The 13,220-nt window shown below is 45.9% G+C and overlaps 1 protein-coding gene across 1 annotated transcript in view; it reads right to left on the reverse strand.

Annotated features, from left to right (window-relative positions):
- LOC127444766 (aminopeptidase Ey-like) overlaps nt 1-13,220 on the reverse strand; it is a 45,221-nt gene that overhangs the window by 9,382 nt on the left and 22,619 nt on the right. The window contains exons 9-12 of the mRNA XM_051704320.1: nt 7,971-8,036; nt 7,791-7,856; nt 5,533-5,708; nt 5,368-5,444 (exon numbers count right to left, since the gene is read on the reverse strand). Of these exons, the coding sequence (XP_051560280.1) occupies nt 5,368-5,444; nt 5,533-5,708; nt 7,791-7,856; nt 7,971-8,036 (385 nt within the window). The remainder of the gene's footprint in view (nt 1-5,367; nt 5,445-5,532; nt 5,709-7,790; nt 7,857-7,970; nt 8,037-13,220) is intronic.

Consider the following 13,220-nt stretch of genomic DNA (forward strand, 5'->3'; position numbering starts at 1 on the left):
CCCTCCATCAGGGATCGGAGGTTACACAAGTAACCATGACGTTCCCTATCTGTCACTCACTCGACGTTGTGTCGTTGTAGTGACACTAGGGGTCCCTATACGAAACGCCACAATTGGCTGAACTGTGTTACATGAACTGGTGGTGTGTGGTGGGCAGACTACTTTGTGGCTCATAGCCAGCACACCAGGTCGACACGTAACCTTCCCCAACATAGTTATGAGTGTCAAACGGCCCTTTTTGGGGACAAGTCGACTACTCAAGAGATAGAGACAGGCTTAACCCAGTCGTGGCCTCTTTTCCCCTTCTCTTTTTTCCACTCCCTAAAAAAGAAGGGGGATTATCCGACTGGGCCGCCAGGTCAAGTTGGGGGGTGTCCCTCCCAAGGGGAAGACACAGCAGAGACCACACAGCGCCCAAAGAGAGGGGGGGATATTTAAGTGGAAGGATATGTCACATGGTCTTTCCAACCATGTGGAGAGTCTTCAAGGTAGATCCTACCCAATGGGGGAGGAGTTACTACAAACATGGAGACTCTGCCCAAGGAAGACGCAGTTTGCCAACAGGGAAACGAATTAGCGGAAGATATACATTGCATGTGGTTAGCCTTACAGGGAACCGCCACATGCGGAGCACCTACCCCAGAACAGGACTCTTAGTTAGCACGTGTACTGGGCCGGCAGCGAGTCTCTCCGAAAACTCGACTGCCACAGGGCTCGGAGGAAGTCAACCAGGGAACAAAGTTTGTGAACACTACTGGGAATTAATGGCGCACGTCTTCAGCTCAAAAGGAGGTGGAAGGCACTATGTGCAAGTGATACACCTGGCCGGCTATCCCGGGCTTATCCGCTTGTATTGCGTGCCACTACCTGGGACGAATCCGGTTCCACCTGGAGGTTGTAGAACCTTGCAAAGGTGTTGGGTGTTGCCCAGCCCGCTGCTCTGAAAATGACTGTTAGGGAGGCACCTCTGGCCAGGGCCTAGGAAGCCGCTACACCCCTGGTAGAATGGGCTTGTAGCCCTACCGGGAGCGGCATGTCCTGGGCGAGATATGCCATAGTTATGGCGTCAATGAGCCAGTGGACGATCCTCTGCTTGGAGACAGCACTTCCTTTCCACTGTGCACCAAAGCAGACAAAGAGCTGCTCAGAGATTCTAAAGCTCTGCGTGCGATCCAAATAGATGCGTAAAGCGCGCACCGCACACAGCAACGACAGGGCTGGGTCTGCCTCCTCCTGGGGCAGTGCTTGCAGGTTCACCACCTGGTCCCTAAAAGGGGTTGTGGGAACCTTGGGCACATAGACCGGTCGGGGTCTCAGTATCACGTGAGAGTAACCCGGACCAAACTCCAGGCACGTTTCGCTGACAGAGAACGCTTGCAGGTCACCTACCCTCTGATGGAAGTGAGCGCAGTCAGGAGGGCAGTCTTCAAGGAGAGTGCCTTAAGCTCGGCTGACTGCAAAGCCTCAAAGGGGCTCTCTGTAGACCCTGAAGAACTACAGAGAGGTCCCATGAGGGAACGAGGCGCGGTCTGGAGGGATTCAACCTCCTGGCACCTCTTAGGAACCTGATGATCAGGTCGTGCTTCCCGAAGGACTTACCGTCGACTGCGTCATGGTGTGCTGCTATGGCGGCAATGTACACCTTTAAGGTGGAAGGGGACAGCCTCCCTTCCAACCTCTCCTGCAGGAAGGAAAGCACTGATCTGACTGCGCATCTCTGGGGGCCTTCGCGTCGGGAAGAATTTGGTTTTTGGAGGCGTCTGTCGTGACCACGACGCACCTGGAGACCAGTTCTAGAGGAACACCTGCCCGTAGAAACGAGAGGTTGGTCCAAGGGCTGAAAAGATGGTGACAGACCGGCGTGATGACCACGCGATGTGTCCCGTGGGACTCGAGTCTGGAGCCAGTGCTGAAGCGACCTTCGTGAAGACGCAAGGAGACAGGGACAGGCCGAAAGGGAGGACTTTGTGCTGATATGCCTGACCCTCGAATGCAAACCGCAGGAAGGGTCTGTGTCGAGGAAGGATCGAGACGTGGAAGTACACATCCTTCAGGTCTACCGCCACAAACCAATCTTGATGTCGGACGCTCGCCAGTATGCGTTTTTGCATCAGCATCTTGAACGGGAGTCTGTGTAAGGCCTGGTTCAGTACTCACAGGTCCAAGATTGGCCGCAACCCACCGCCTTTTTTCGGTACAATGAAGTAGAGGCTGCAAAACTATTTCTTCATCTCGGCTGGAGGAACAGGTTCTATCGTGCCCTTCCGTAGGAGGGTAGCAAACTCCGCGCACAAGGTGGCAGCATTTTCGCTCTTGACCAAGGTGAAGTGAATACCGCTTTACCTGGGCGGGCACCTGGCGAACTGAATCGCATAGCCGAGTCGGACAGTCTGGATGAGCCATCGTGACGGATTGGAAAGCGCGAGCCACGCGTGCAAGTTCCGCACAAGGGGGACCAAGGGGACAACATCATCGGACATATCGGCAGGTAGGGTCTCGCGGCGGGGCGGAGCTTGAGGTGTCTAGGGACATCGAAGCACTTACCTGGCTCCTTGTGACCACCCCTGAAACAGCCTGGGACGGGGGAGGAAGAGGCCTGTCCTCGTAACCCGTGGAGACTGCCACATCGGGAGCAGCTGTGTGCTACAGCTGGGCGCTCAGGGGCGGAAAGGCCACTGCTGGAGTGCCAGTCCTGCAAGAAAAAACCTGTGGACAGTAGTCATGGTGACGACCATGCACACCGGGTATGTGACCCAGGGAGGAAGGAAGCCGCTCTTTTGCTGAACTATTGGGTACCGCAGCCACTTGGGCATGCGGCGAAATCAAACAAAAAGCCAACAAAAGATTTTCCGCCCGGTCCTCCACCGGGGATGGAGTGGTCTTTTTACCAGCTCCAATTGATTGGGTTCCCTCATCCCTGGGTCGCCCGTCACAGGGGCGCTTTGAGGACCTCCATGGGTTCTTAGGCGCCAGCTGTGAGACGGAAGGCGTCTGCTTCCTGAGGTGGGCTCCACTCCTGGGCCGGGCCGAAGGGGTGGGCTGCGGCGGAGCCGGTGCAGTCACCACAGGGGGACGCCCTTGGCGATGAGCAGACGGGGTACGGATCTTGAGCCGCGCTGGGGCAGGATGTGCCGGATTGCCTCCGTCTGCTGCTTCACCGCCGAGAACTGCTGGGCAAAGTCCTCGACGGTGTCGCCGAATAAGCCAGCCTGGGAAATGGGAGCAGCAAGGAACCATGTCTTGTTGGCCTCGACCAGGTTGAGCCAAAGGTGATGCTCCTGGACCACTAGTGTGGCCATCGTCCGCCCAAGAGACCGCACCGTGACCTTCGTCGCTCGGAGAGCGTGGTCAGTCGCCAAGCGCAGTTTCTGCATCAAATCTGGGGCGGAACTACCCTCGTGCAGTTCTTTCAATGCCTTGGCTTTGTGGACCTGCAGGAGAGCCATGGCGTTCAGGGCAGAGGCGGCTTGTCCAGCAGCGCTGCAGGCTTTAGCCGTCAGGGACGACGTGAGCCTACAGGGCTTGGATGGGAGCTTAGGGCGTCCGCGCCAGATGGAGGCGCTCTGCGGGCATAGGTGCACCGCGAGCACCTTAACCACTGAGGGAATCGGCGTATAGACCCTGGCCGCCCCGCCAACGAGGGTAGTGAGAGCGGGGGAACTGCGGAATCGGGGCCGGGCAGTAAAAGGTGCCTCCCATGATTTCGAGGGTTCAGGGGAGAGCGGAGGGTTCCACTGTAACCCAACGCTCGTGGCCACCCGGGAAAGCATGTCCGTCATTTCGGCATCAGCATGTGACTGGGCAATCATCCCCAAAGGGGGAAGCCCAGCTGAGGCTTCTGCATCTGACTGGAAAAGCCTGCTCTCCGATGCTGCGCTCGAGAGCTCATCATCTTCACGGGCTCCGAACAAGAAGCCAGACTCGCCGTGAGAACTCATCTGGAAACCCGATTGGGGCAGACGAGCGTGCTGGAGAATGGGAGGTCCGCGGGGGGATACCCGGCGGAGACGATCCCATTGGGGTTCCCAAATTGCCCCCAGTGCTAGCCACGCTGGCCTCATACCCATAGGTAGAAGGACCGAGGCAGGGTGCTGCTCTTTTAGAGAAATATATACACTTTTAGAGGAGAAAAAAGCTCTTTCAGAAAATACACTCTCTTGTTTTTCTGCCGAAGCGCCCAGGGGCGTTCTCTGCAGTGCACCAGTGCAGAGGAGGGAGAAGCCGATGAAATGCGCCGTCAGATCCAGCAGAGGTAAATGAACAGTAGGATTCAGCTCAATGAGCATGACCGTTCAGCTCCGAAGAGAAAATCTTAATGAGTGGTTGCATACCAGCTCCTTTTATACCCGTATGTCCGAGGGAGTGGCATGCAAATACCACTCGCCAATTTTCATTGGCCTTTCATCAAAGATCAGAGGTGTCTAGGGCTCCCAAGAGTGACCCCTAGTGTCACTACATCGACACAACGTCGAGTGAGTGACAGATAGGGAACTAGACCTTACCAAAAAAAAAAAAAAAAACTGGACTCAACAGGGAAAACCATGACCAAACTAGAGGAGACCAAGAGGAAGAATCCAGCACAAGACAAGCGATACAAAGAGAATATAAAGAGGGAAAAATCAGGAGGCAAATGAAGAAGGCAGGTGTAGCAAATGACCAGATAATCAGGGAAATGAGGGGGATATGAGAAAGACAAAATACAAACAGGAAGTGCAAATAACAACAAAGAACAAGGATGCCAGAATCCTGCCACTAAAGAGTAAGAAAAGACCAAACAGACAACATTTGTTGTCTGTTAACAACATTTTATATCTGTTAACAAGTCGGCCAAGCTGCACAATCCATGGTCAAATTCAACTTAGTTTGCATTATTTCATTGCTAATTACAGGTTAAAAGTCCGCTCCGTTAAATTTCTGTTTATATTTGCTCTCACCTAGCATATTCAGCATCACACAAAAGCAAAAAGTTCTCAGTAACCGATGTCATTGTAAAAATGCACTTTTCACATTCAGCCATGTTTAATTTATTGCACAAATGAAATCCATGAAATCCATCCAATTCAAAGACATTATCGATATAATAAAAATCAAGGCTGATCATATGATTCTCCAAACATGCTCCAAAACAAATATATTTTTCCAAAATCCAGGATTTCATGCACATACAATTCCCTGTAGAATACAGACTAATATTTGACCCTTTGCCTACTACAGTTTGGCCACATGCCCTTGCAGTGGAGTACAGAGAACCACTGCCAAAAGAACTGAATGACCAGTGATTTTACTGTCTGAGCTAGAGAATGCAAAACATGTCAATCAAGCAACATCTAGATGCAAGATAGAAGATTTATGACAAGTGTAATTTACCTGATTTCTGCAGAAGCCACAGTTGATCCAGAACTTGACCTTTTTTCATCCATGTGATTGGCACAAACCATTCATAACTGAGGTTTAAGAAAATTTAATTAGCATGGTAACAAGGGCTTTCAAATTATCTAGAAATATTTAAATGAAGATGTTTTAGAATCATACTTGAATTCAGATTTCCTGTCCACCACTGCCTCTGGCTCGAGAAGAAAGTGCTTTTGGCTGATGTTCCCTGTTTGAGTGTCAATGGTGACAACAGGGAAACCCATCTGAAGAATCCAGCGGTTCATGATGTCATGAACACTATATGGTAGTTTCACCTCTGGAGTTTGATCAACGGCCTGGTTGAGACATTACATGCAATAATTATGCATTTCTTAAAGGTGAAGTGTGTATTTTAAGTTAACACACTTTCTTCTGTAACAGTTTTTTTTTATTATTAATCTGACAATATTTGGTCATTTTGACATTATTGCAATGGCTGAATCGGGTCCACTTGGCCAGTTAACAGAAGTGTAACCTCCCCCTTTGTATCAGTTCCAAAATCTACAGACGGTCTTGTCAAGGCATAATAGGCCATTTCTGTTCTCAATTTTTTTAAGTGTTCATTTCATTTCAGCTATATTGCGGACACCTTATTTGCTAGCATTAAATAGTATTAAATATTTTGGTATTACATCGACCATCTGCTGCCTTAGATATTGTATATGCATCAGCTACTGAAAAACCCACATTGGTCAACATTGTTGGGTAGTAATGGACTACATGTAATCAGGATTAATTCAGATTACAATCATCAAGTACTTGTAATTAGACATTAAAATTGTAAAAGTGCAAAATTAAATGAGTCACATTTTTATGGACTACATGAGTACATATCGATTACATTACCTATCAGTCTTGACCAAAGGGGGAGGACTCAGGAACTGACAAATAGAAAATTGTTGTTTGATTTCATGGTTACAAATGTTTAATTAAAGGTGTGTAAATTGTAGCATAAAACATTGTTTTGATTAAAATGTAATCCAATTAAAAGTAATCAAATTAGATTACATAAAAAGTGTAATCTAAAACATTATGTAACTGATTACAATTTAAGTTGTGTAATTTGAAATCAGTGCCAGATTACATTTCAGATGTAATGAACCCAACAGCGACTACTAATCTACAAATAAGACACACGTAGATTTATTCATCCCAAAAATGTAAACACTGTGGCTCCGTGGTGCTACAAAACATTGCTCTCTGTTTTTCCTGACTAGCCTGACACAGCAACATTGACTCAACCAATAGTGTGAGTTTGGGTTGGGACTATATGTTTGTCAGAGTCAGGGACTAAAAATGAAATTTCATTTCGGTTCGTTCTGAGCAAAAACTGTATTTTTTCATTCAGTTTCAGAAGTTCTGTAGCCTCCTTTCCAAATGGTAACCGGTTATAATATAATAAAAGAACGGTTAATAACATTCTTTTTAAAATGACTACTCTGTGCTAAGAGGTGGGTGAAATACCAATTGCAGTGTTGCTAGATCTCGCAAGAGAAACAAGCAACCTGGTCTGGAAAAACAAGCCCAAAATAAGCCACTTGCCTAACCAAAATAAATGAAAATAAGCAATTCAGTTTTATCTTGTGTGGTGGATTTATCAGCATATAAATCATAACAAGCATACAGTTGATTAACAGTTAAATATCATTTTAATTACAGATCTGCTTCTCAGTCAAAACCCGACAGCATCAAATATGTAGTAATGCATCATATCTAACAATAATTCAGTGAAGACTGAGAGATTTTCTTTTTTAACTCTAATAATGTTTTCCTTGTATCTGGATTAGCCGTGCATTTACAGTATATGTGGTAATTATACATATTTGTTAAAAGGTCTTCATTCACAGAATGCGACATCCACAATGGGCAATTAGGCAAAGAAATGTGTGATACAGCAGTTTCCTTCAGGATCAAAGCACGTTTAATTTTTTCAGACAACATAAAGTGGTGTAGTTCCAAAAATTTACAGTGGTTAACCCTTTGGCCGTTGGTTTCATGAAAAAATTATCGGAACGAAATGAACCAGTTACCAGCATTTAAAAATAAAGTTTTCACTCCGGAACAATTGAAAATGACTTTGTTCCCGTTTTTGGTTACGTTCTGCAAAAAACTTAGTTCATTTTTGGTTTTGGTTTTCATTCCTTGAACCGGTTTTAGTCCCTGGTCAGAGAATTGGGGAAACATGTTTGAAACCCTGAAATTATTTATCATTAGCTATTCTGTTTGGTTATGCTAGTGGCGCAGAAATTACACACTTCACCTTAAAATAACAATAAATAAATAAATAAATAGTTGTTCCAGTAGTTCCTGCATTTTTCAAATGCTCACAGTGTTTCCACTACACCATGTTTAAATCACAATAGACTTAAACAACTAACCTTTTGAATATGATCCCAAAGATCTGAATGCACAGTGCTTCCAAAAGCAAACTGCTTCAGATAATTCTGTTGGAGGGCAACAGTACACAAAACAAAAACAAACAAACAAATTATTTGGTCATGAAATGTGAGGGGAAAGTTGCATAAACTCTTGAAATTTGAGTCTATATTAAGACTTACACTCAGTCCCTTGGCAAACACATTCTCCGTCAAGAATTCTGAGAGCATCTTAAGCACTGCAGCTCCCTGTAATGACAAATATATGTAATGCATTTATCATAAAAATTATTATCTGTAACTGAACAGATACAACTTTGACTGCTTTATGACTTTCTCTGCAGCTCAAGGGATTGTCATTGTGGTGGTCTTTCTGAATACCACAATATCAGTGCTGACTGACATAAAGGTCCAACCTAGAAATCGAAAGTGATTTTCAAAGCCATAATCAATACTAGATATTTAAATTTCCTGATGAAAACGTGAGTAGTGTTCGATGCTAAGATGTTCGGAGGGGCTGTTAGCACATTGCAATCAGGTTGCTAGGATGTTCTGAGTGGTTTCTAGGGCATAGGTAGGTAATTTCTAGCAGGTTATGTTCTGGCACAAGTCAAAAGAGCCCACCTCCAAGTCTCTAAAACGATTGTCTGGTCACTAGATACGGCTTGGGTCCCTCCTTCAATGCAAGTTGGAACCCCCTCTCCAAGCTGCAGTCAGGTACACTGTTGCGGTCCCTTCCTGGTCCTGTTGCTGCTGGCGCGTGGCTGGAGTCTGTGTTTGCAGCCTGATAGCCTGCTTAGCATTGCTTATTCCTCTACTTTCAGCATTTAATCCTTAATCTTTGCCATTTTACTGCTCGCTTCGGTTTTTCCGCTATTCTACTTTTTCAACTGGGTGCATTTTACCACACACATCCGTTTATTCTTTTTTCCACTTGTCACATATCATGATTCGACTGCGTGCATTTGTTTTATCTTCTGTGTCTTACACAAATTATTGCATCAATCTCAAACCCTTGCTGATCAGGAATCACCACAACAACAGCAAACAATTGTGTGAGGGATTCACATCGATCTCAAACCACCGCTGCTCAAGAAACACCACCACAACAACAACAAACAATTGTGGTCATGATATCAGCACACGTTATTGCTACCTGCACTGCATACCACATGTTTATGATCTTTTTATCCATCAGCAGTGATTGATTCAAAATCAAAATCAAATCACTTTTGTTGTCACACAACCATATACACAAGTGCAATAGTGTGTGAAAATCTTGGGTGCAGTTCCGAGCAACATAGTCGTGACAGTGATGGGACATATACCAATTTACAATAAACATCAGATTTACAACGCAATTAAAATCTAATATACACATAATTACACATAACACAATATACAAATAATAACATACAATGTACAGTATACAATACAGACAATATAGAAATACACATTATACAATAAAAAAGTATATATAGTATATATAAAATGTACAGTAGGTTGTATTGTACTGTATTGACATTCAGGCTGTCGGTTGATAGTAAGTTTCCAGTGTGTTGTTAAGAGAGAATATAATATAATAATAATATAATTTATGACAGTCCGGTGTGAGATATAAGAGTAAGAGTAATAAAGTGCAATGCTGATGTATTGAGATCAAGAGTTCAAAAGTCTGATTGCTTGGGGGAAGAAGCTATCATGAAGTCGGCTGGTGTGGGTCCTGATGCTGCGATACCGCTTGTCTGTTGGTAGAAGTGAGAACAGCCCATGGCTCGGGTGGCTGGAGTCTCTGATGATCCTCCGAGCTTTTTTCACACACCGCCTGGTATAGATGTCCTGGAGGGAGGGAAGCTCACCTCCGATGATGTGTCTGGCAGTTTGCACCACCCTTTGCAGTGCTTTGCAGTTGTGGGCGGTGCTATTGCCGTACCAGGTGGAGATGCAGCCAGTCAGGATGCTCTCTACAGTGCAGGTGTAGAACCATGTGAGGATGTGGTGGTTCATTCCAAACTTCCTCAGCCATCTCAGGAAGAAGAGGTGCTGATGAGCCTTCATCACAACGGCTTCAGTGTGGATGGACCATGTGAGTTCCTCAGTGATGTGGACACCCAGGAACTTGAAGCTGCTGACTCTCTCCACAGGTGATCTATTGATGGTAATGGGACTGTGTTCTCTATCACTTCTCCTGAAGTCCACCACAAGCTCCTTTGTCTTACTGACATTGAGGGAGATGTTGTGCTCCTGACACCAGTGTCAGAGTGTGCACCTCCTCTCTGTAGGCTGTTTCATCATTGTCAGTGATCAGACCTACCACTGTCGTATCATCAGCAAACTTAATGATGGCATTGGAGCTGTGTGTTGCCACACAGTCATGTGTGTACAGGGAATACAGGAGTGGGCTGAGAACACAGTCCTGCGGGGCTCCAGTGTTAAGGGTCAGTGATGAGGAGATGTTGCTGCCCATTCTAATCACCTGGCGTCTGCTTGACAGGAAGTCCAGGATCCAGCTGCACAGCGAGCTGTTTAAGCCCAGAGCCCGGAGTTTCTCATCAAGCTTGGAGGGCACTGTGGTGTTGAATGCTGAGCTGTAGTCTACAAACAACATTCTCACATAAGTGTTCTTTTTTTCCAGGTAGGAGAGAGCAGTGTGTATTGTAGATGCAATGGCATCATCAGTGGAGCGGTTGTTTCGGTAAGCAAACTGTAATGGGTCTAGTGATGGAGGCAGCACAGAGCACATGTACTCTCTGATTAGTCTCTCAAAGCATTTGCTGATGATGGGGGTCAGAGCAACAGGACGCCAGTCATTTAAGCAAGTGATTTTGGATTGCTTTGGAACAGGCACAATGGTGGACATTTTAAAGCATGTGGGGACTACAGACAAAGAGATGGAAAGGTTGAAAATGTCCGTAAAAACACCAGCCAGTTGGTTCGCGCACGCTCTTATGACACGGCCCGGTATGCCGTCTGGACCCGTGGCTTTGCGGATATTCACCCGTCGGAAGGATCGGGTTACATCCGCTACAGAGACGGAGAGTGAACTATCCTCTGTAGCTTCGGCCGTGAGAGCTCTCTCCACGAGGGCGGTGTTATTTCCCTCGAAACGAGCATAAAAAGTATTTAGCTCATCCGGGAGAGAGGCAGCGGTGTTCATGGCGGAGTTTTTATTCCCTTTAAAGACCGTGATGATATTAATTCCCTGCCACATGCTTCTAGAGTTGGTGGTGTTGAACTGTCCTTCAATCTTGTTCCTGTACTGGTGTTTTGCTGCATAACTGGCTTGATTATGCTCCTCTGCATTCCTGGAATTAAAAGCGGAGGTCCGCGCATCAAGTGCCGCGTGAACATCGCTATTAATCCAAGGTTTCTGGTTCGGGTAGATCCGTATTGTTCTGGTCGGAATGACATCCTCTACGCACATTCTGATGAAACATGTTACGCTATCAGCGTAAAGCTTGATGTCGTCATCAGAGGCGGACCGCAACATCTCCCAGTCCGTGTGATCAAAACAGTCTTGTAGCGTAGAGTCTGATTGGCCCGACCAGCACTGGAACGTTCTGAGGGTGGGTGCTTCCTGTTTCAGTTTCTGCCTGTAAGTGGGCAGAAGCAGAATGGAAGAGTGGTCCGATTTGCCAAATGGTGTGCGGGGGAGGGATTTGTAGCCATCCCGGAAGGGAGAGTAGCAATGGTCCAAAACCCGGTCCCCTCGTGTGTTGGTGGAATTTTGGTGCGACTGATTTGAAACTGGCTTTATTAAAGTCCCCGGTCACAATGAATGCGGCCTCAGGGTGTGCGGTTTCCTGCTTGCTTATAATCCTGTACAGTTCCGTACAGCTGTATCGGCTTGTGGCGTGATGTACACAGCAGTGATAATGACCACTGTGAATTCCCTCTGTAGCCAGAATGGTCGACACAGAAGCATGAGAAATTCCAGATCAGGAGAGCAGAAAGACTTGATAGAATGTACGTTCCTCTGATCACACCAGGATTTGTTGATCATAAAACATACACCACCACCTCTGCTTTTACCTGAGAGGTCTTTCGCTCTGTCCGCTCGGTGCACGGAGAACCCCGAGGGTTCAATGGCTGAATCTGGAATCTCAGCAGACATCCAAGTTTTCGTAAGGCAGATAATGCAGCAGTCCCTCGTCTCTCATTGGAAAGAGATCTGCGCTCTCAGCTCACAGAGCTTGTTGTCCAGAGACTGAACATTTGCCAGTAGAATACTGGGTAGCGGGTGTCGATTTGCACGACGTCTTACTCTGATGAGAACGCTGGCTCTGTTTCCCCTTTTCCTTTTGCATTTTCGTGGCCGGGCTGCCCAGATAAAGGGCTCCGCTGGTGTGTTTGTAAACAGCGGGTCGGCATTGAGGAATTTGAAGTCCGGTTTACGGTGTGTAATTGCAGAACCAATGTCCAAAAGTGTTTGTCTGTCATAGACAATACGGCAGACAACATCCAAGACAAAAAAAAACATAAGAATTTAAACAAAACAAACAAAACACTACAATGTTGTGTCGGAGCTCGCAACACAGCAGCCATACTCACCGCCATCTTGAGTCCAAAAAAAAATTAATAAATAAATAAATAAATACATGTGATAAATGTAAGGAATTATTCAGGCTGACAGAGAAGGTTAATGAGTTAGAGACACACATAGTGTAGGTCAGTGAGAAAGATGAGCCGTTAGATAATGTTTCGGATGTGGGTAGTACAGCGAGCAACACACACACTTTGGTTCCAGCTGTAGAGCCCACACAGCAGGGCAACTGGGTGACGTCTCGGCGGCATACTTGCTCTGCAAAGGGACACCACTCTCCTGTTCCTGTTAAGATTTCCAATCAATTCTCCCCACTCAGTGATACACCCATTGAGAAGCCTGTTGGAAGCACCCTGCTTATAGATGATTCTGTTGTAAGGAATGTGGAAATAGAGACTCCAGCAACCATTGTTAATTGCATTCTGGGTACCAGAGCATCTGATATCAGATCAAATGTACAAGTGCTGGCTAATGCTAAACGTAGATGCCCTAAGATTGTTATTGAAATGAATTGATTTATTGTCATTATAACCTGTACAATGAAATTTCATGTGGCACCATCCTACAAGCAGCATACATAGTGTATACAAAAACGGTATATGTGCACATGCACACACATGGATATCACATACCAAAATATACCAACAAATGCATGTACATACAGTTACACTTAAGTGCAATGAAAAGTAGACAGCAAGTATGTATATTGTATGACAGAACAAGTGATAGATATGAACTATTAGCTGTTAAAGTGCTGTAGTGACAGTCTATGATAAGACAACAAAAACACTCTTAATAATACTTAATGATACAGCTAATGTAAATGTTAATGTAAGAGTTATCATGAACAAATCCTTGTAAGGAGGTTGGGAATAGGATCATAGCAACAT

Source organism: Myxocyprinus asiaticus, chromosome 1 (assembly GCF_019703515.2).
Source record: "Myxocyprinus asiaticus isolate MX2 ecotype Aquarium Trade chromosome 1, UBuf_Myxa_2, whole genome shotgun sequence".
Taxonomy (NCBI): Eukaryota; Metazoa; Chordata; class Actinopteri; order Cypriniformes; family Catostomidae; genus Myxocyprinus; species Myxocyprinus asiaticus.